General features: G+C 42.5%; 2 protein-coding genes across 3 annotated transcripts; both read right to left on the reverse strand.

The window, feature by feature from the left end:
- Positions 1-548: 548 nt before the first annotated feature.
- Positions 549-18175, reverse strand: LOC114231365 (KRAB domain-containing protein 5-like). Of its 2 annotated transcripts, XM_054723966.1 has the most exons (6): positions 18047-18175; positions 14734-14890; positions 10585-10711; positions 10125-10214; positions 5500-5573; positions 549-901 (listed from the first exon to the last, which is right to left on the reverse strand). In XM_054723966.1, exons 2-6 carry the CDS (start codon positions 14746-14748, stop codon positions 887-889), a joined length of 321 nt encoding a protein of 106 aa, XP_054579941.1. In that variant the 5' UTR covers positions 14749-14890; positions 18047-18175; the 3' UTR covers positions 549-886. The 2 variants fall into 2 exon arrangements, with proteins under 2 accessions (XP_054579941.1, XP_054579942.1); XM_054723967.1 differs by lacking the exons at positions 549-901; positions 5500-5573 and adding an exon at positions 9840-9978.
- LOC129150938 (zinc finger protein 85-like) lies at positions 2143-5404 on the reverse strand. The gene is given in 4 exon segments (XM_054724227.1): positions 2143-2161; positions 2661-3270; positions 3856-4231; positions 5390-5404. Coding segments are annotated over 4 exon segments (1020 nt in total).
- Positions 18176-20082: the final 1907 nt, after the last annotated feature.

Here is a 20082-nt window from a genome sequence, read left to right on the forward strand (position 1 = left end):
GTCTGGAACAAGACTGTGTGTGATACAGACCCTTTTCTTCCTTTGCTCATTGAGGAATTTGCACCCTCTGTGTTTTCCAGCATGGTGAAGTAATCACATCGAAAGCTTTTCCAATGGCCTGGCTGCCTGAACACGTTCTCAGACTTTTCTGGGTGAAACTTCCCACTTGTAGGCTGGCACCTAGAATCTCTTTAAAGACAGCCAAGATCAACATTTGCTTCAAAGTTGGGGACACGCTTGCTAGCATGAGGGGAAGCTGGAACAAACCCTAATGTAATTGAAACCTGGCCCTGATACTAAAATCAGACCCTATTTTTTTTCTTTTTTCTTTTTTCTTTTTTTTTTAACCTTTCAGGACATAACAGCAAGTCTCCTCACAGACCTCCAGGGACACAAGACCAAGCCATATCAGATTGATATTAAAGGCACAGGCAGGTCCAAAAAGCAGACACATGAAATCCACCTATCTTCTAAAATTGATTTGGATGAGTTCTTTAAACATGTTAAGCCATTTCTACTTCTTTGTAATATAAACTCTTTTAAGGAAGAAAAAGACAGTCCTTTATTACACTAATAAAAATGTACACAGAAGTAAAAAGAAAGGAGAAGGCAAGTGACTAAGAACATGACTTTTACTATTATATTTTTAGGACCCATACTCTGGGCCTGCAGCTTCTTGGTTTTCATGTTGTACAGGCACAAGCAGTGGGTCCAATACACTCATCAGGCTAATGTTTCCCTCAGATGCCTCCTCTTACCAGAGCATCCCTTTCCTGGTGTATCTTTGTGTCTTTTTCACCCTCTCTTCTGTCTTTCACATTTGTTCAGCCGTTTTCAATAATCCCAGTTCGTGACTAGTGAACATCTCTAATAATCACAGCTGTTTTCAAACTGTCAGGCCCTGGTTTGCACAGATAAAGAATACAAAATGCCCCTGCAATTATCACAAAAATGTAAATCCTAGATTTTCACAACATTCAGGTATTTATTCATACATCCCTCAGGAACCTGAGCACTATGTTAAGGCAGACACATCATAGCTCAGTGGTGAGACCAAGACACAATGAACTTTTGCCCCAGTAATAAGAAAAAAATGTTAAAATGCCTGTGAATTGAATTTCATTTATTATGCAAATATGTATATAATCTAAATTTTCTTAATACTTACAGTAGAAAAGTTCAAAGTCTTTGCTACATAAAAGAGTATGTCCTAAAACAATATAAAGAATATGTAGTAGTATTTGAGTGTGTAACTTTATAAATGAACATATTAAGTGCACACATACTCTAAACAAAGCATTGGGGGGGAAAAGCATTGTAAACACACTATATTGCCACTGGTCAAAATACACATTATAAGCATTCAAAGAATCATGAAATGAATTTAGATATAAACCACAGTAATACTTTTCTTTCAAAAAGTCACAAATAACTGTTGTAATAAAAAAGGATGCAGTGGAGGCAATTACATTTGTCCTAACATTCATCCCTTTGGCATTTTGATTCATACTAAAAAGTCATGTAGCTTTCCTTAATGGATTCTCTAAAATAAGTATTCTGATTTAAAGTCATATTTGAAAAATGTATTAACTTATTACTTTCTACTGTGAATTCTCTGATATTTTACATTTAATTTTGATTGAAGTCACTTTCAAGCACAAATTCTGTGGGATTTTCTGAAATATGATTTTGGAAAAAGGTTTTTCATCATTTTTCACAAAGGTAGAATTTCTCTCCAGTATGCATTCTCTGATATTCAGGAAGGCTTTAGGTCCAGATAAAGGGTTTGCATATTATTTAACATTTTAAGTTTTTCTCCAGTATGAACATTCATGTGGCAGTTAAGATGTAAATGCAGAAAACAGTCTTTGCTGAACTTTTTATATTTGCATGGCTTCTCTGCACTATGAAATCTCTAAAGTACACTGAGGCTTGAGCAATGATTAAAGGTTTTGCTACATTGTTCATATTTTTAATCTTTCAACAAATTATCTGATATTGACTAAGTTTTCAACACTGGGTAAAGGCATTATCACAATCTCTACATTTGTAAGGCTTCTCTTTGGTACAAATTCTTTAATATTTAGTGAGGTTTGTGCAATGTTTGGAGGTTTTCCCATATTCTTTATATTTATGTTGCTTCTATTCACTATAAATTCTCCTGTATTGAGTAAAGCTATCGTGAGGTTAAAGGCTTTGTCACACTTTTTTAAAAAAATATGTTCCTATTAATGTTAGTGACAGAGGAAAAGAAGGGAGAGATAGAAACATCAATGATGAGAATCACTGATTGGCTGCCTTCTACATGCCCCCTAATGGGGATCAAGCCTGAACCCAGACATGTACCCTGATCATGAATTTAACCATGACCTCCTGGTTCATAGGTCCATGGTCAACCACTAAGCCACACTGCCAGGCTTTGTCACACTCTTCACATTTGTAAAGCTTCCCTCAGGGATGCATTCTCATATATTTGGTAAGGTCTAATCATTGTATACGGGCCTTGCCACATTCTTAATGTTCGTAAGCCTTCTCTCTAGTGTGACTCCTCCAATGGCTAGAAAAGTTTGAACATGATGTATAGGATTTGTGACATTCTCTACATTTATAAGGGTTTCTGTTCTATATGAGTTCTCTGATGTTTAGAAAGAGCTGAATACCATCTAAAAGCTTTGCCACATTCTCTACATTTATAAGGCTTCTCTCCGGAATGAATATTCTGATGTTGAGTAAGAAGTGACCCCTGGGTAAAGGCTTTGCCACATTCTCTACATTTATAGGGCTTCTCTCCAGAATGAATTTTCTGATGTTTAGTAAGCTGTGAGCCCAGGGTAAAGGCTTTGCCACATTCTCTACATGTATAAGGCTTCTCTCCAGAATGAATCCTTTGATGTTGAGTAAGATTTGAATTCCGCATAAAGGTTTTGCCACATTCTCTACATTTATAAGGCTTCTCTCCAATATGAATTCTCTGATGATCGGTAAGGTTTGAACACTGACTAAAAGCTTTGCCACATTCTATACATTTATAAGGCTTCTCTCCAGAATGAATGATCTGATGTCGACTAAGATGTGAGCTCTGGGTAAAAGTTTTGCCACATTCTTTGCATTTATAAGGTTTCTTCCCAGAATGAATGATCTGATGACGAGTAAGATGTGAGCTCTGGATAAAAGCTTTGCCACATTCTTTACATTTGTAAGGCTTCTTTCCAGAATGAATGACCTCATGTTGAGTAAGATGTGAGCTCTGGATAAAAGCTTTGCCACATTCTCTACATTTATAACGCTTCTCTCCAGAATGAATGATCTGATGCCGAGTAAGACGTGAGCTCTGGATAAATGCTTTGCCACATTCTCTACATTTATAAGGCTTCTCTCCTGTATGCATTCTCTGATGATGGGTAAGTGTTGAATACCGGCTATAGACTTTGCCACATTCTCTACACTGATTAGGTTTTTCTCCAGTATGAATTGTATGATGTTTCATAAGGCATGAACACTTCTTAAAGGCTTTGCCACATTCTTTACATTTACAAGGCTTCCCTCCAAGATAAATTCTTTTATGTCGAGTAAAGCCTGAATAACTTTTAAAGGCTTTCCCACATTCTCTACATTTATAAGGCTTCATTTCTGTATGAATTCTCTGATGATGGGTAAGGGTTGAACACCACCTAAAGGCTTTCCCACATTCTCTACATTTATAAGGCTTCACTCCAGTATGCATTGTCTGATGTTGAGTAAGATGTGAGCCCTGGGTAAAAGCTTTGCCACATTCCTTACATTTATAAGGCTTCTCTCCAGAATGAATTTTCTTATGTTGAGTAAGATTTGAGCTCGAGGTAAAGGCTTTGCCACATTCTCTACATTTATAAGGCTTCTCTCCAGAATGAATTCTCTGATGTTTTGTAAGATTTGAACTCCGGTTAAAGGCTTTCCCACATTCTCTACATTCATAAGGCTTCTCTCCAGTATGAATTCTCTGATGATGGGTAAGGGTTGAACACTGACTAAATGCTTTGCCACATTCTCCACATTTATAAGGCTTCTCTCCAGAATGAATTCTCTGATGTTTTGTAAGGCCTGAACACTTGTTAAAGGCTTTCCCACATTCTTCACATTTATAAGGTTTCTCTCCATGATGAATTATCTGATGTCGAATAAGGCTTGAGTAACAGCTGAAGGCTTTGTGACATTCTCTACATTTATAAGGCTTCTCTCCAGCATGATTTCTCTGATGTAAAACAATATGTGCCTGCCACTTACAGGCTTTATCACATTCTTTGCATTTGTAAGGCTTCTCTGCAGTATGGATTTCTTTATGTATATTTAACTTAGAGGACTGACTAAACATTTTCACATAGTGATTACACAGGAAAGACTCCTCCACAATATGAGTATTTTTATCTTCAGTAAGATTTGATGACTGGTTGAAGGACTTGGCACATTCACTAAATCTTTCTGTCTTCTCTGCAGTATGAATACTCCGAGGCATAAAAATATTTGCGCTTTTATCAAAGACTTTCGGACATTTATCATTGTTCTGTGAAAGCTGAGTTCTCTGATGGTTATTAGAATTTGACCCTTGGTTAATGTTTTTCTGAGATTCATTGCATTGGTGACTTCTCTCTTCATTATATGTACTCTGATAATGATTTAAGAGTGAAAAACTTTTAGTGAGGGTTCTAGTATCATTGCACATGTACAGTTGTTTCCAATTACCTATTCTAATACCATGATGAATATATATATATATCCTTGCACATTTATGGAAATTAAAGACTCTGGGAAAATAAATATTTTCCCATGAAAGAATAATACAAAATTGGTTAAGGGATTTACAAATTCATTTATAATTTTTATCTTCATTTTTTAAATATTTCATTTTTAGATATATTGACTGTTTAATCATATGCTACATTAAATCATTCAAAAATTATTTGCACAATGTACTAGGTGACTTCTCTGATATTACAAATTTTACTTCCGAGAATATGTATTCATTTATTTAATTCTCACATGAGGACATGTTTATTGATTTTTAGAGAGAAAGAAAGGGGGGGAGGGAGAGAGAGAGAAAGAAAAATCTATGTGAGAGAGAAACATTGATCGATTGCCTCCTGCCTGCACCCGGACTAGCGATTGAACCCTAAACCTACATGTGTCCTGACCAGAATAGAACCCACAACATTTCAGAATACAGGGTGACACTGCAACCAACTGAGCCACAGCAGCCAGAGCAGAGAATATGTACTTTTAAAAACATTTCTTTAGCCTTTATGTTCAGAAACACATTGTTCTGCCAATGTAACTGTCAAGTAGAAATATTCAAAATGTTTAAATCCTTAATCTCTTGAGGCAACAAGGATTTTATTAAGAGTAACTGCCCCACTTTGGCCATATCCATCATGACTAATAAGCTTTTCTCTCCTTATATTCCCCTGCACATTACAAAACTTTCACTCAGTGTAAATTCTCAATGCCACATCAGTGATATCTTACCTGTAACATTTTCTGGAATGACACTTCTACACCTGACTTTGGCAACAAACCCTGGTTAACTTGAGAAGACATAGCTGAAATATAACAAATTAATTATAAAATACACTCAGGTAAATATTCTTTAAATTTTAATGTATAGAATTAATACCTGTAAGAAGACTTCAGTGAGATTGAAGAATAGGAAGCACAAAAACTTTCTTCCTCCATGGAGATGTTAACTTACCAACAATTACTGACCCAATTATCTTCTAAAGTACTTCAGAAGCCAGTTCAAAGACCACAACACCTCCCAGAAAACATAAAATAAAAATGTCATATCAAAGAGGGGAAAATGTTACCTACATTTACCCATAGTACGTGCTCACCTTTCTGACATACTACAAAATAAGTGTGGAATAACTCCCAATTCTCAGTTTCTCTCAAAAGAGAAATAAATGAGTGTACTGGGTTTCCAATTGTCTGGATTTTTTGTAACTGTCTGAGGGATTTTTTTCGCTTTTGAATAACACTGAATTCTATAGAAATGCAATATACTGAGCATGCACTGTGGTGGCTACTAAGTAGAAAAGTCAGTAATTGTTCAAGCACCAGAGAGACTGCAATGCTGAAGGACATCAGGAATGGGAAGATACCATGAGCTCTAAATAAAAGCAAAATATGTTTTAAACTGGGAAGTTACACAAAACACACACACACACACACAGTTCTGGTCAAGATGCTGGTATAGCCCTAACCGGTTTGGCTCAGTGGATAGAGCGTTGGCCTGCAGACTGAAAGGTCCCAGGTTCGATTCCGGTCAAGGGCATGTACCTTGGTTGCGGGCACATCCCCAGTTGGAGGTGTGCAAGAGGCAGCTGATGGATGTTTCTAACTCTCTTTCCCTCTCCCTTCCTCTCTGTAAAAAATAAATAAAATATATTTAAAAAAAAAAAAAGATGCTGGTATAGGTAATTGTAGCACTGGCAATCTCCCACAACCACATAAAAAATACAACTAAACTACAGGAAAACCATCATTCAAAACTGCCTGAAACCTAGCTGAATGAAGATCTACACGTAAGGACATAAAGAAAAAGGCTTATCCAGACTGGTAGGAGGTGCAATGACACAGAATGGACTGGGCCCACGTGGTGGATTAAAATCACAAGCGATAAGTTTCTATCTCTCTCTCCTTCTCCCTTCTTCTCTGAAATAAATAAAAATATATTTTTAAAACACAAACAAAACAAAAAATCACCAGCGATATATCAGTTGCAGAGGTCACACCTGAGGAGTAAAGGGTCCCACCCCCACAAAAGGCCCGCCAGCCCAGAGTCCCAATGCAAAGAAGAGATGACCCCATTACTATGATGTAAAAACGAGCAGGGGTTGTGGCTGAGTGAGACGGAGAGCTGATGGAGTCCTAGGCAGTTTCTCTTAAAGATTCGTGCTCTGACTTACTCATATTCATGCCCTGTGAGCTCCAGCACTGTGGCAGCAGCTCGAATGACACCTGGGACATACAGGTTGGAACTGAAGTGTCTGGCATAAAGACAAGAGCTACAGAAGGAGCTTTCTCCCAGGCATAAGTCTTGGTACAAGCCATTGCACCTTTTCTGAGCCCTTCACCCACATAGCTGGCAAACAAGAGCCACAGCTACATCTCCATCAACCTGGATCACACTTTTCAACCCACCCTAAAGATTCCCTGAGACCCACCCCATCAACAACTGGGATCACCAAAGGTGTTTCCAGTGGCTTTTTCATACAAACAGCCTGAATTGCCTTATGCTTCAGTCTTTACAACAATGTCTCAAACAAGCAGGATCTGGCTCCAGTGTACCCCATACCTCTTGCTAAGTGGCCCCAGCATGAAAACTATGTAATGTCTAATTATTGGAGTATACATCTGAAATGAATATAATATATTGGCAACTACAATTGAAATATTAAAAAATGAGTTAAACACACACAAACACACACACACACACACACACACACACACACACTGATTACACTTTCCAGAATAGGTTTGATAGGCCATGAACAATCTACCACACCTGATTGTTATTTGTTTTCTCCTGTACAAAGCGAGTTCATAAAAAATGGGATGGCAGCTGTTTCTAATGACCCTGAATAGCAACAAAAGATCACAAGGTTTAGGAAGAAACAAAAAAAAAAAAACAATCCAACCAGAGGAACAACATAAATCTCCATAAATTGGCCCTAAGTTAATGAACATCTGTTAATTACCTGACAAAGCTATGAAAAAAACACATCTTCAAGAGGCTCAATTGGAAAATATAGCGAAAAAATTTTTCAAAAAAATACTGCCATCAAAACTATGCATGACAATAATAAAAAATGAGAACAGACGAAAAATATAAAAAAGAACCAAACAGATATTGGGAGCTGAAGAATCATCCTCTCTAATAAAATGGTAATATGCAAATTAACCATCATTCTGCTACATAAGCCACGCCCACCAGTCAAGCCACGCCCACCAGCCAATCAGGGCGAGTATGCAAATTAACCCCCATCCAAGATGGCTACAGCCACAGAGAGCAAGATTACCCAGGTAACAGAGCAAGCCAAGCTTTCCCATAGCCGTTGCAGGCCTAAGCCTCCACTCAAGCTACAAAGTTTCAATTATAGAAGGTAAACAAATTCAAGCAAATGGCAGCAGAATGGAGCTTGAGAGAGCAGGCCAGGGTTGCCACCGGCAACAGGGGAAGCAAAGCTTTCTGCACACCCTGGCCGGGCCCACCCACTTAAGGCAACAAAGTTTCAATTGTAGAAGGTGAATTAACTGCCACAAAAATGGCTGCCGCCCCGGAGGGAGCAGCAGGCTTGGCTCTGCTCCAGGCTACAAAGTTTCAATTGTAGAAGGAAAATAAATTCCAGATACCAGGCCTCCGCTTGGGTTGCCAGGGGGTGTGGCCGGCCTGCAAACCACCAAAGACCCCTCGCTCAGGCCGCCCCATGCCCCAAGGGAACCCCACCCTGATCCGGGACACCCTTCAGGGCAAAGCAGCTGGCCCCCACCCCTGTACCAGGCCTCTATCCTATCTAATAAAAGAGTAATATGTAGATTGATCATCACTGCAACACACAATATAGCTGCCCCCATGTGGTCAAAGATCCTGCCCCCATGTGGACACAAGATGGCCACTACAAGATGGCCAGCAGGGGAGGGCAGTTGGGAGGCACCCGGCCTGCAAGGGAGGGCAGTTGAGAGGGACCAGGCTTTCAAGGGAGGGCAGTTGGAGGTGATCAACCCTGCAGGAGAGGGCAGTTAAGGGGTGACCAGGCTGGCAGAGTAGGGAAGTTGGGGGCAATCGGGCTGGCAGGGGAGCAGTTAAGCATCAACCAGGCTGGCAGCGGAGTGGTTAGGGGGTGATCAGGCTGGCAGGCAGAAGCGGTTAGGGGCAATCAGGAAGGCAGGCAGACGAGCAGTTGGGAGCCAGCAGTCCTGGATTGTGAGAGGGATGTCTGACTCCCCGTTTAGGCCCAATCCCACCAGGATCAGGCCTAAACGGGCAGTTGGACATCCCTCCAGGAGTCCCAGATTGGAGAGGGTGCAGGCTGGGCTGAGGGACAACCCGCCGCTGTGCACGAATTTCGTGCACTGGGCTTCTAGTACCTAATAAAATGGTAATATGCAAATTACCATCACTCCGCTACGCCCACGATTGGGCCGGCTGGAGGCGCGGGGGGCAGGACTCAGGGTGGCCGATTGGCTGGCGGTAGGAGCGGGGGGGGGGGGGGGGGGGCGGGGACTCGCGAGTCCCCGACCCCCACTCCTCCCACCGGCTTAAATGGCCGGCGCTGCTTAGGCCGGCGCTGCGGAAGACGCTGGTGGCGGAACTCGGGGTGGCCGATTGCGTGGCTGCTGGCACCAGTTTTCCGCCAGCAGCAGTTTTCCTCTGGCCACCCACCCGATCGGAGCGCCTCCCGATCGGAGTTCCTCTCGGGGTGGCCGATCGTGCTGGCGGGAGGCGCTCTGATCAGCGGGTGGCCAGAGGAAAACTGCTGCTGGCGGATAACTGGTGCCGGCAGCCAGGTGAAGGAAGGTCTATTGCACGAAACTTCGTGCAACGGGCTCCTAGTATAGTATAAAGTTAGGACCTGAATTGAAATATACAATAGAAACATCAGAAACAAACTTCATCAAGCAAAAGGAAGGATAAGACAACTTGAACACTGACTCCCAGTGTTCCTGGAATGAGGGAATCAAATTCCAGCATCTCAACCACTTCCCTCCCAAATTACTTACATGAGGCAGAAAACAGAACTTTAAGATTAGTTTAACATAACATTCCTCGCCAATGAGCACAGATTTTCCCAGGTTCCACAAGAAATTCAAGAGTAGCCAGGTCATGCTACCCTCACACTATTAGGGCAGGTCTTTGGCTCTCACTGCAAATGGGAAGGAAGATCATAGGAGCACAGGAGAACCCTTATATGATGCCAGAGTGTAAGTGTTGAAGAGGCTCTGTACCTTGAAGACAAAAACAAAAATAAACCTGACCCTCTCCAAAATCATTTCTATTGCAGCAGATCTTTCCAAACCATATTACAGTATCTGACTTCCTCCATAACCTTGGCCTCTCACTTGGGTCATCTGCTTCCTTCATTCCCACCTACCTGGCTGGCTGGATATTATCTTTTTCCTCTTTAACTCCCAGGGCTCCTTCATGTGCTCCAAAAAGGTGACCAGGTCTGGCTTAGACACACCTGTTTATTAGAAAAGGAAACATGCGTTCAATGGAGATTCTCTGATTTACAACCCAGTACTGTGCTCAAATGAGAAAATAGGACATTGTAGAATATCAGAATATTCTAGAAAATTATTTCCCAAAATAGTATTTTCTGACAGCACCTTTACTATACTAGAGACAACATTTAAAGTTTTCAGATCCTGAGTTCCACTTCGAAATACATCAGAAAGCCTTTCTGTTCTGCACCAGTAAAACCCCAATTGCTTTCCTTAAGAACATGGGTCTGAAATACTATCATAAAAAGCAGGGGCTCTAAGCAGACACTGTACTAATGAAGAAAACAAAACCCTATGGGTGGAGTACAAAATCTTGAAAGTGGTCCTCACCCAGGAATACCAGGTTACTGTAATTTTGCAACATCACATCCATGTACAGTTTCTGCTGAGCTGGGTCCAGGCACGCCCACTCCTCCTGAGAGAATTCTATGGCCACATCACTGAAAGTCAACTGTCCCTGAAATTAAAAGGGGGGGCGGGGAAAGCATTACTCTATTGACCATGGGAAGAGGTCATAATGTCACCCAATATGAAAACAGAGTTAATGGAACTGGTTTGTTTTGTTTTGTGTGTGTGTGTGTGCGTGTGTGTGTGTGTGTGTGTGTGTGTGTGTGTGTTTCTTTAATAGAGCTGATTTTATTTTTATTTTATTTTATTGATTTTTTTACAGAGAGGAAGAGAGAGGGATAGAGTGTTAGAAACATCGATGAGAGAGAAACATCCATCAGCTGCCTCTTGCACACCCCCTACTGGGGATGTGCCCGCAACCAAGGTACATGCCCTTGACCGGAATCGAACCTGGGACCCTTGAGTCCGCAGGCCGACGCTCAATCCACTGAGCCAAACCGGCTTCGACTAATAGAGCTGATTTTAATCTAGGAAAGTATCCTAAGTTATCCAATGGCATCACTTTGACACTAATATTCGCTAATGTAGTTTGAGAAAGAATGGCATATGATCCACAAAACCACAGTAGAAACTTCACTTTTCTGGAAGAAAAATTTTTTAAATAAAGACACCAACACAGACATATTCATTTTTAGTGCTTTGTTTGAATCACAGAGGCTCAAGTGTATATATTTCTTAGCTGGAGAAGTCATTCTGAGTGAGCACAGTGTAGCACTTTTAAAATTTTAATGAGTTCTGGGTGGGGCGTGAGCTTCCACGTATTTAACTAGCTCACTTATAACTATGGATGCCAATGTGCTGGTACATGTGCCAAACCTTTAGACAGCACAGAAGAAAGCACAGGAAAAAAAATTCATATACAAGACTTTGAACAGTTTTAGGGAATTTACAGGTCTCACAGATTAGTAAGCCTAGCAACCACAATTGTTTTAACAGTTTTTTATATATTAACTAATAGATCACAAAAGCAATCAAAGAATAACATTATTGTTCCCTTTTTTTTAATGTATTTGTTGACTTTAGAAAGAGAGAAAGGGGGAAGGAGACAGACAGACAGAAATGTCGATGAGAGAGAAACATCAACAAACTAACTCCTGCACGCCCCCTCCAAGGATTGAGCCCTCAACCTGGCATGTACCATAACTGGGAATTGAATCAGTGACCTCTCAGTGCAGGGTCAACGTTCAACCAACTGAGCCAGGGCTATTCGTCCTTTTTTTATGAGAATATTTTGTAAAACATCCAGAAAATGGTAGAGCCTGGGTGTTATTCCAAACTTTACCTGGAATCTGTCAAAAAGAATACAGTCGAATATATAGACACAACCTCATGAATGTTCACAGGTGTTGTAACTGTAAAGAACAGAAACAATGCCCTGGCTGGTTTGGCTCAGTAATAGAACATTGGCCTGTGGACTAAAGAGTCCTGGGTTCAATTCCGGTCAAGGGCACATGCCTGAGTTGAGGGCTCAATCCCCAGTAGGGGGCATGCAGGAGGCAGCTGATCAATGATTCTCTCTCATCATTGGTGTTTCTATCTCCCTCTCCCTTCCTCTCTGAAACCAATAAAAATATTTTTTTTAAAAAAACAAAGAATAGAAACAAGAAGGTAAGAAGAAAGAGCTCAAATAATGTTAACATTTTCTGCAAAAGGGCAGACATAAAAATGGAAACTATGTATACAATAAATATGACACAAAATAATATTTTCATGTCAATAAAATTACCCTGAAATAAAATAAACATTAATGTCAATGTGTTATTCTCAGAAATCTCTTTGTGAATGATCGTCTTGGTACTTTATAAACATAAAAGGGCTTAATGATATAAAATATTAGCGCTACTGATTTTTAGCCTATTGTTTGATGTGTTATCTTTGGTGCTGATCTGTATTTTATAAATTTAACACACTTGAACATCCATTACTATGATGCTTGTAAACATTTTTGAAAATACAAAGTAGTGATAAAGAAGAGTGTGTCTGTGACATGTCAGTGGAATACAACAAAAATGTACAGGTCTGAGGCCTGCCTGATAAAACCCTCACTTGAAAAGCTAGGATCTCCAGTGAACAACAACAACAAGGAGCCTTTATTTCTCAAAGCAACCTACACATAAAGAGAAACTGAAAAGCAATGGAAGTTTCCAGATGAAAAGTGATCTTTTATGCACAGCTCTCAAAATTTTTTTGAAACCTTTATTAAAGATATTAAAAAATGAACTCTATGGTTCAGGAACCAGGCAGAGAACACCCACACCAAGTGGAAATCAGGTGTAAAGGAAGTGACATCAGGTGACTGAAGGACACATCATCATTAACACCAGTTTTATACAAAATTCATTCCACATATGCCTCCACATTCTGTAAATCGAACAGTACATTTAAAGAGTAGGGTTTGCCAATGTAGAGAGCAAGTCTCTTCTAACAAGTGTTCTTTTTCAGCACATTCTGATCTAATCCCAACAACTAAGGCCGTCCTGGTTAAAGGTGCTTTGTCTCAATCCTGTTCTGCAGATCAGGTGTTGCAGACATACAAAATGTAAAACCTACATTTCCCTTCTGCAAACACCATCTCAATAGGGAACTTGGATATCAATGCTTTCCCGTGTTGATCTGTCACAAAGAAAATGTTCTGAAAAGTTGAAGGTGGGGTTTCAGAACAAGGCACCCTAAGATGTGCTTCAATGGTACATGCATTATGTTGAGCTGAAGGCACCAAGACCCTGTGGGCTCAAGAAAAACTTCTGCTCTCCCCCTGAACTACCTAGAAGAATTTAAATGACGAGCTGGCCAATGATATGTGTTAAACCAAAAATGACATTTGAACTATCTAGGTCAAGCATGTCAAACTTGCAACCCACAACAAATACTCATTAACAATTACTCTTTTATTTCAGCCCTTTGTAGTCAGCATGTCTCTATTGAAATAAGCCTACATTTCTATGAATATTGAAGCTTTTGTTTTTTTGCGGCCCACATAAACTTAAACCTTGTTTATTTGGCCCTTGTTAAAAGTTGAGTTTGACATGCTTAGTCTAGGTGGTAGGGAAACTAGTATTTCCTGAACATATGATCTCTTGGCAATAATATTCTGAAGTCCCAAGGTGCAGTAGCTCATCCCAGGCTCAGACTGTCTTATATACCAACTAGAGACCCGATGCACAAAATTCATGCAAGGGGCTCGGCCCCCGCCTGACACAGCCATCCGGTCTAATTAGCATATTATGCTTTTATTATTATAGAGGATTTTCCCGTTCAGTCTCTGAGCCTCTCTTGCATGTGGGGGTCTCTGACTCTGTCATGTGTGTGGAGCTCCCATACATATCACCTCTATCTGATTAGGCCAGCTGAGAGAACCTTGAAGGTAGAAGAAAGTATCTTCCTCCCACACAATGGCCATTAATTTATGGAAAGAGTCCTTCATGTCCCATAGGGGACCTGGATGGACGCAATGGACAGAAAGCTGTGGACAAAAACACAGAGGTAGCTGACTAAAGGTCTGGTTCCTTGCAGATGTTGAAACTGCTGACGCACATGAGCAGTTGATGAAGGCTTGACCGCTACATGAACTTCTTGGGGTGGCTCTAGTGAACTACACTGCCATCTTTCCCCTACAGCGCAGGCGCTAACAACCAGGCAACCCAGTTGGTAAAGGAAGTAACTGCACCCTGAAATGGAAATCTCCACCAGCAGGCCTTTTTCAAACCACCCTCCTCTGTGTCCCAAGCTTGTTAGAGCCGCGAAGCAGAGCCAGCCCCTGAGTCAGCTCAGAGGACCTTCCTTTCTTCTGTGTTGTCTCCCTTATGATTGAGCATAAGCCTAAGAAAATTTCCCAAGAAATTTCTCTGGAGGTTCCTCTTGATTTCTATCTTTGGGGACCCAAAAACCCCATATGACAGTAACATTTTAAAGAGGGAACTTGGACAATCACAGGGGGAAAAAGTAAGAAGGTGAAAACAACTTCGTGTTGCAGGATCATCAGAAATAGAGAAGCAAAGGTCTGCACCATCTAAATACATGAACTTTAGAAGGAAAAGCAGACACAGAACTGAGCCAAGACAGAGCGTTTACCTGAGAAGCAGCCATACTGTCCTCTTCCTCCTCCTGCTCTGGGTTGTTTTCTCAGGCGACTTTATGTGGATCAATCACACCTGCATCTTTTGTTGCCACCACACTCACAGGCAGAAAGACCTTGATGAAATGATGAAAACTGTCACACTCCCCTGCCCTTTGACACAAGAGACATTAAGAAAAAGTGAGATCCTACAGGAAGACCGAAGTGTAAGTTTTTCTCTCTTGTATTCCTGTGCTCTCCCATCCCACAGACATGCACACTTTCCAACCCAGCGATGAGAATGTGGGCTGCACTTCTGTTCCTCCCAAACCCCAAAGGAAACCCTGATACCGCTCCGGGACCAAAGCTGGATCTCAACTCTCACAAATGCACTCGGGCAGGGAGACCTTCTGCTAAACACCAGCCTCACTTTTGAATCACCTGGAGCACCACACGAAACCAACAACCCAAACCAGTTGTTCAACTCTGTGGGGGAGGCACAGAAATGTTAGTTCTCACAATTCATCAAATGGTCTAATGCAGTGGTCACCAACCTTTCGGACCTCACGGACCACCAGTGATCCGCAGACCACCAGTTGGTGACCTCTGCTCCAAAGGTTTCCTTAAACCAGCAGTCGCCAACCTTTCGGACCTCACAGACCACTGGTCTAATGGAAGGGCACCATCTAGCTAAGCATTTCATCTATAGCTTTAACATGCATACTGAACTGCTGGGGATCAAGGTCCCACTCTAAAAAGTTATGATTCTGTAGGTCAGCAGTGAGGCCCATGAAATAGCATCTTTCCTTAGTGCTCTGGTGCAGGTGACCTGCTTTAGGTAGCAGTGCGCTAGAGATACTAGACCCAACACACCTGAGCCCGGTGGGTAGTGTGAGGGGTTGGGGTAGGAACTTCTAGCGGGCAGGCTCCCAGGGTGGATCCCTAGAGATGAGGTTGTCCTGAAATGGGTTTGGCCAGGCCTGTAGCTACTGTGCAGATGCAACAGGGGAGAAGAGAAAACTTGGTGGCAACAGGGTTCTGTGAGAATCCTGCCCTCAGAATCCTTCCAAAATGACCCTCAGTCCCCAGTTCTTTGCCCACCCCCATCCCAAGGGACACATCGTATAACAGGACAATATGCCTCATTCCCTGTCTATACATGAGTGGAGCCTCAATCCCTAAGGGACAAGGGGCAGAAAAGTGTTCCATCACAGCTGTATTTGCAAATGAAGTAAAGGAGTATACTCTAGAAGCCTGTCAAGACATGATTGTTTGTATCACATTCATGTTAACTTTCTCTAACTGTACCCCCAAACACATTTTAATCATTGTTCTTATTAATGTTTTAGTATAGTAAGAACACTTAACATGAGATCTTTCAATAACACTTTTGAAAATATATTTTTATTGATTTTAGAGTGGAGAGAGATAGAAACATTAATGATGAGAGAGAATCATTGATCGGCTGCTTCCTGCATGTCCCCTACCGGGGATTGAGCCCACAACCTGGGCATGTGCTCTTCAGTCCGCAGGCTAACGCTCCATCAACTGAGCCAAACCAGCAAGATATGAGATTCCTTATACCACATTCATGTTCACTTTCTCTAACTGAACCCCAAACACATTTTAATCATTGTTCTTATTCGTGTTTTATTATAGTAAGAACACTTAACATGAGATCAGTCAATAAAATTTTTGAAAATATATTTTTATTGATTTTAGAGTGGAGAGACAAACATTAATGATGAGAGAGAATCATTGATCGCTGCCTCCTGCACACCCCCTACTTGGGATTGAGCCCGCAACCTGGGCATGTGCTCTGACCATGAATCGAACAGCGACATCCTGGTTCATAGGTTGATGCTCAACCACTGAGAAACACTAACCAGAATCAATAAAATTTTAAGTGCACAAGACAATAGTGTTAACAGCAGGCAAAATGTTATACCATGGATCTCTAAAACTTATTTATCTTTGATAAATCAAAATCTGTATCCCTGAATAGCAACTCCCATTTCCACTCTTCTTTGCCTCTAATCTTTGTTCCTGGGAGTCTGACTGTATTGTGAGAATTCTGAAGCTGGATTTATATAGGGTTATATATTAAAAGTACTTACTATGACACGTAAGTTTAAAATCTATAAACTTAATAGTCACATTATGAAATCTGAGAAGGAAACTATGATTAAATTAATACAGATGACTCCCAAATGTGATAGAGTTTAACAAACAATTACTATGAAAGAAATAGAAAACAAATTCCTGAAACATAGCAGATTCACTATAATAAAAACCTTAGAGCAGTGGTTCTCAATCTTTCTAAATGCCGCGACCCTTAAATACAGTTCCTCATGTTGTGGTGACCCCCAACCATAAAATTATTTTCGTTGCTACTTCATAACTGTAATTTTGCTACTGTTAATGAATCGTAATGTAAATATCTGTGTTCTCCCCTCACCCAGAACTGGGTTTCCTTCTTCCTCCACTTGTTTCTCAATCCGTTTAGGTCCCTCTCTTTGTTCCTCTCCACTGTGCTTTCCTGTGCTCCCCGGCGCTCCTGTCTCCCCTTTATTCTACTCCTGCCCTACACCTGTCCCTGAAGTTACTGGAGCCGTCACCGTCAGTAGCCCTTTCTCCCCAGTCTTTCTGCTTGTTCCCCACCTCCATTCATGTCGCCTTTCTCCCCCATCGCTGTGTCCCTTCTGCTTCCAGTTCCCTGTCTGTCAGGTTACACCTCTCCTGCCGGACTCAGGGCACCGCCGCCTGGCTGAGCTCTCCGTGCTGGTTCCTGCTGGGCTGTCACCCCTTCCTCCCTTTCAGCTCCTGCACGGGCCTCATCCATCTCAACGCCTTGCCCTTCGGGGCCCCACCTCCGCTAACCAGGGACTCCTCACCCCTTGGCTCCCTTCACGTCTCTAGAGCTCCTCCCTTGCCTCCATGGGTCTCTATTTCTTTCTCCATTTGCTACTTTCCCCAGTTCCTCTTTCATACTTGCAGTCGATTTGCAAGGACCTTCCACATGCTCAATTTTGCTGTCTCCTTAGGGGCACCCTCACTGATTCGGCCTCTTACTTATTAAATGGGGAGTAGGGGGGTATCTGGAAGCGGGTTTGACTCCATCTCCCAAGACTTATTTAAATGGCCTGGGGAGGGATGGCTGGCCAGTGAACGGTTTTCGGCAGGAAGACTACGCGCGGGCGGTGTGCAGCGGCCCCGGGAAGGAAACCCCACCGGCAGGGCAGACTCCGTTTAAGCGAAAGGTAACGCGGAGTCTCAAACCCGCAGCGAAGCCCTCAGGGTCAGGAGGTCTCACTGGGACGCGAGACTTACCGCTGATGGGAGGCGGGTTTGGGATTTTAAGGTCTCCTCGGCCCTCAGGTTTCACACGTGCAGGACTGTGGGCTGAGATGCGCAGGTTTACAGGAGAAAGACCTAAGGTCTCAGGCGCCAGGGCTCCCTTCCCTCAGCACAAGCCGCTTCCGGGTCCGGAAGTAACTGCGCGTGCGCGGGGCCGGAAAAGGGGGCGGGGCAGCGGTGGGGGCGGGGCTCGGGCGGCCGGGGCTCCGGGGACAATGGGAGGGCTGGGCTGGCCGAAGTGCGGGGCGGGAACAAAGGGGTTTGGCGGGGAGGCTGCACCTTGTCTCGGGGTGTTTGGTTTGGGCTGAGCTCCAGGAACTGGGGAGGCGCTGGGAATGCGCTGTGGCCTAAGGGTGGGTGTTGCGGGCAGGCGGGAAAAGTGGTCGGACTGCGGCCCACCGTTGGGTTGCCGGTTCGACGGTGGAGCCCAGCCCCCAGAATGATGACCAGGATCAGCATCGCCCGGGATGATAGCTGGGTCCTGACTCCTGTCCTCTTGCCTCAGAGTTTGTATTTTCTGAATTCTGAACCTGTGCAATTTCTTTTGTTCCCTGAAAAGCAGGATTACTCCCTGCCCATTCTAAGTTGAGGTTTCAAACAGTTTAATATAAAATTTCGAGTTCAGTGGACCACTTATGTTGAAAGCTACAATGTCTTTAACAGGCTGAGAACGGATTTGCTCAAAACTTCTATTGGGAAGTGGTGGACGCGCCTGTGGGTATTGGCAGAGATGCCAGCTGAACTCCAGCTCTGGGGTCTGAGAACCTGGCGGAGTTGTGGTGGAGCGATGATTGGATGGAGGAACGATCCAAATACGTAATTTAATGAAGCAAGGGGTGCAGTTGTCTGTGCAGGAGATGCAAACTTGAAGGTAAAATTCAAAATTGTACCTGTGTGAAATTCAAAATTCTACCTTTGCGAAAAACGCCATCGCAGACCAACATCCATCAGAACACCATTTCCATTCCCATTCCCCACGCACCCTGTGCTGTCCTGTGTCAGTTGGAGAGAATTGTATAAAGAAAAGACCTGGAGGGATGAAGCATGTCATAATTTAGGTCACCGTCCATGCTTTTTAAAAAAATATGCAGCAATAACTTTTACAAAATAGATATAAATTGTTGTTTATATGTTACTTATGAGGGGAATGATAAATTCAAACACCTTTGTTGAGATAAATGTTTGTGACATGGTAATTCATTTGTTATTGACTTCTTTATACAATTCAATTCCAAATTTACTTAATGTTTATACAGGAAAGAATATTTTTACCTATAATTTTTTTTTTTTACATTTTAGCTGTTTTACTTGTTTTCTGCTTATGAATTTCTCTCTGGTGTGGACAATAAACTCTGTAAAATAAATGTACCCCTTAGAAGACAATAGAATGTGCTTTTACCTATAGAATACCTTTCCAATGTTTCTAAAGACATTTGGTAGAGATGTCTATCCTCTTCTACCAGCTGAGCGCTGTTGAAGACACTAAGAACAGAAAGTTCTCTCCACCCCCTCATCCTCCCTTACTCTTCCTCATCGCCTGGTTTCTATCACAGGGTTTGGTTCACTGGCTTCACCACTCTCTAGTCACCGCAGCTTGGCAGTAAACCAGATTGGGGGCAACAGTGCCCCAGCAACAACATAACCCACAGCCAAAGGTGGAATTGTGGGCCAGTGAGGAATTGGACTCCCTCCTCTCTGGTTCCCTGGGTACCTCCCCCAAGAACCACCGCTGCCAAGTCACCGCAGCTCAGCAGCTCCTGCGTTGAGCATCTGTCTGCCCCCTGGTAGTCAGTACGGATCATATGTACCGGTCAGTTGGACAGTCGGACAGTCACTTAGCCTGCTCCATTCCCTACACTTTGCTCCAGGCCTGGAATTGCCTGGAATCTACTTCCTGACAGTCTTTCCCATCACTAGGCAACCTGATGTGCCTGTCACTTACCACTACTTAGTGGCAGTTACCACATGAACACCTACCACAGGACTTGGTAGTTTCATCCACATTACCA

Source organism: Eptesicus fuscus, chromosome 12, assembly GCF_027574615.1.
Source record: "Eptesicus fuscus isolate TK198812 chromosome 12, DD_ASM_mEF_20220401, whole genome shotgun sequence".
Taxonomy (NCBI): Eukaryota; Metazoa; Chordata; class Mammalia; order Chiroptera; family Vespertilionidae; genus Eptesicus; species Eptesicus fuscus.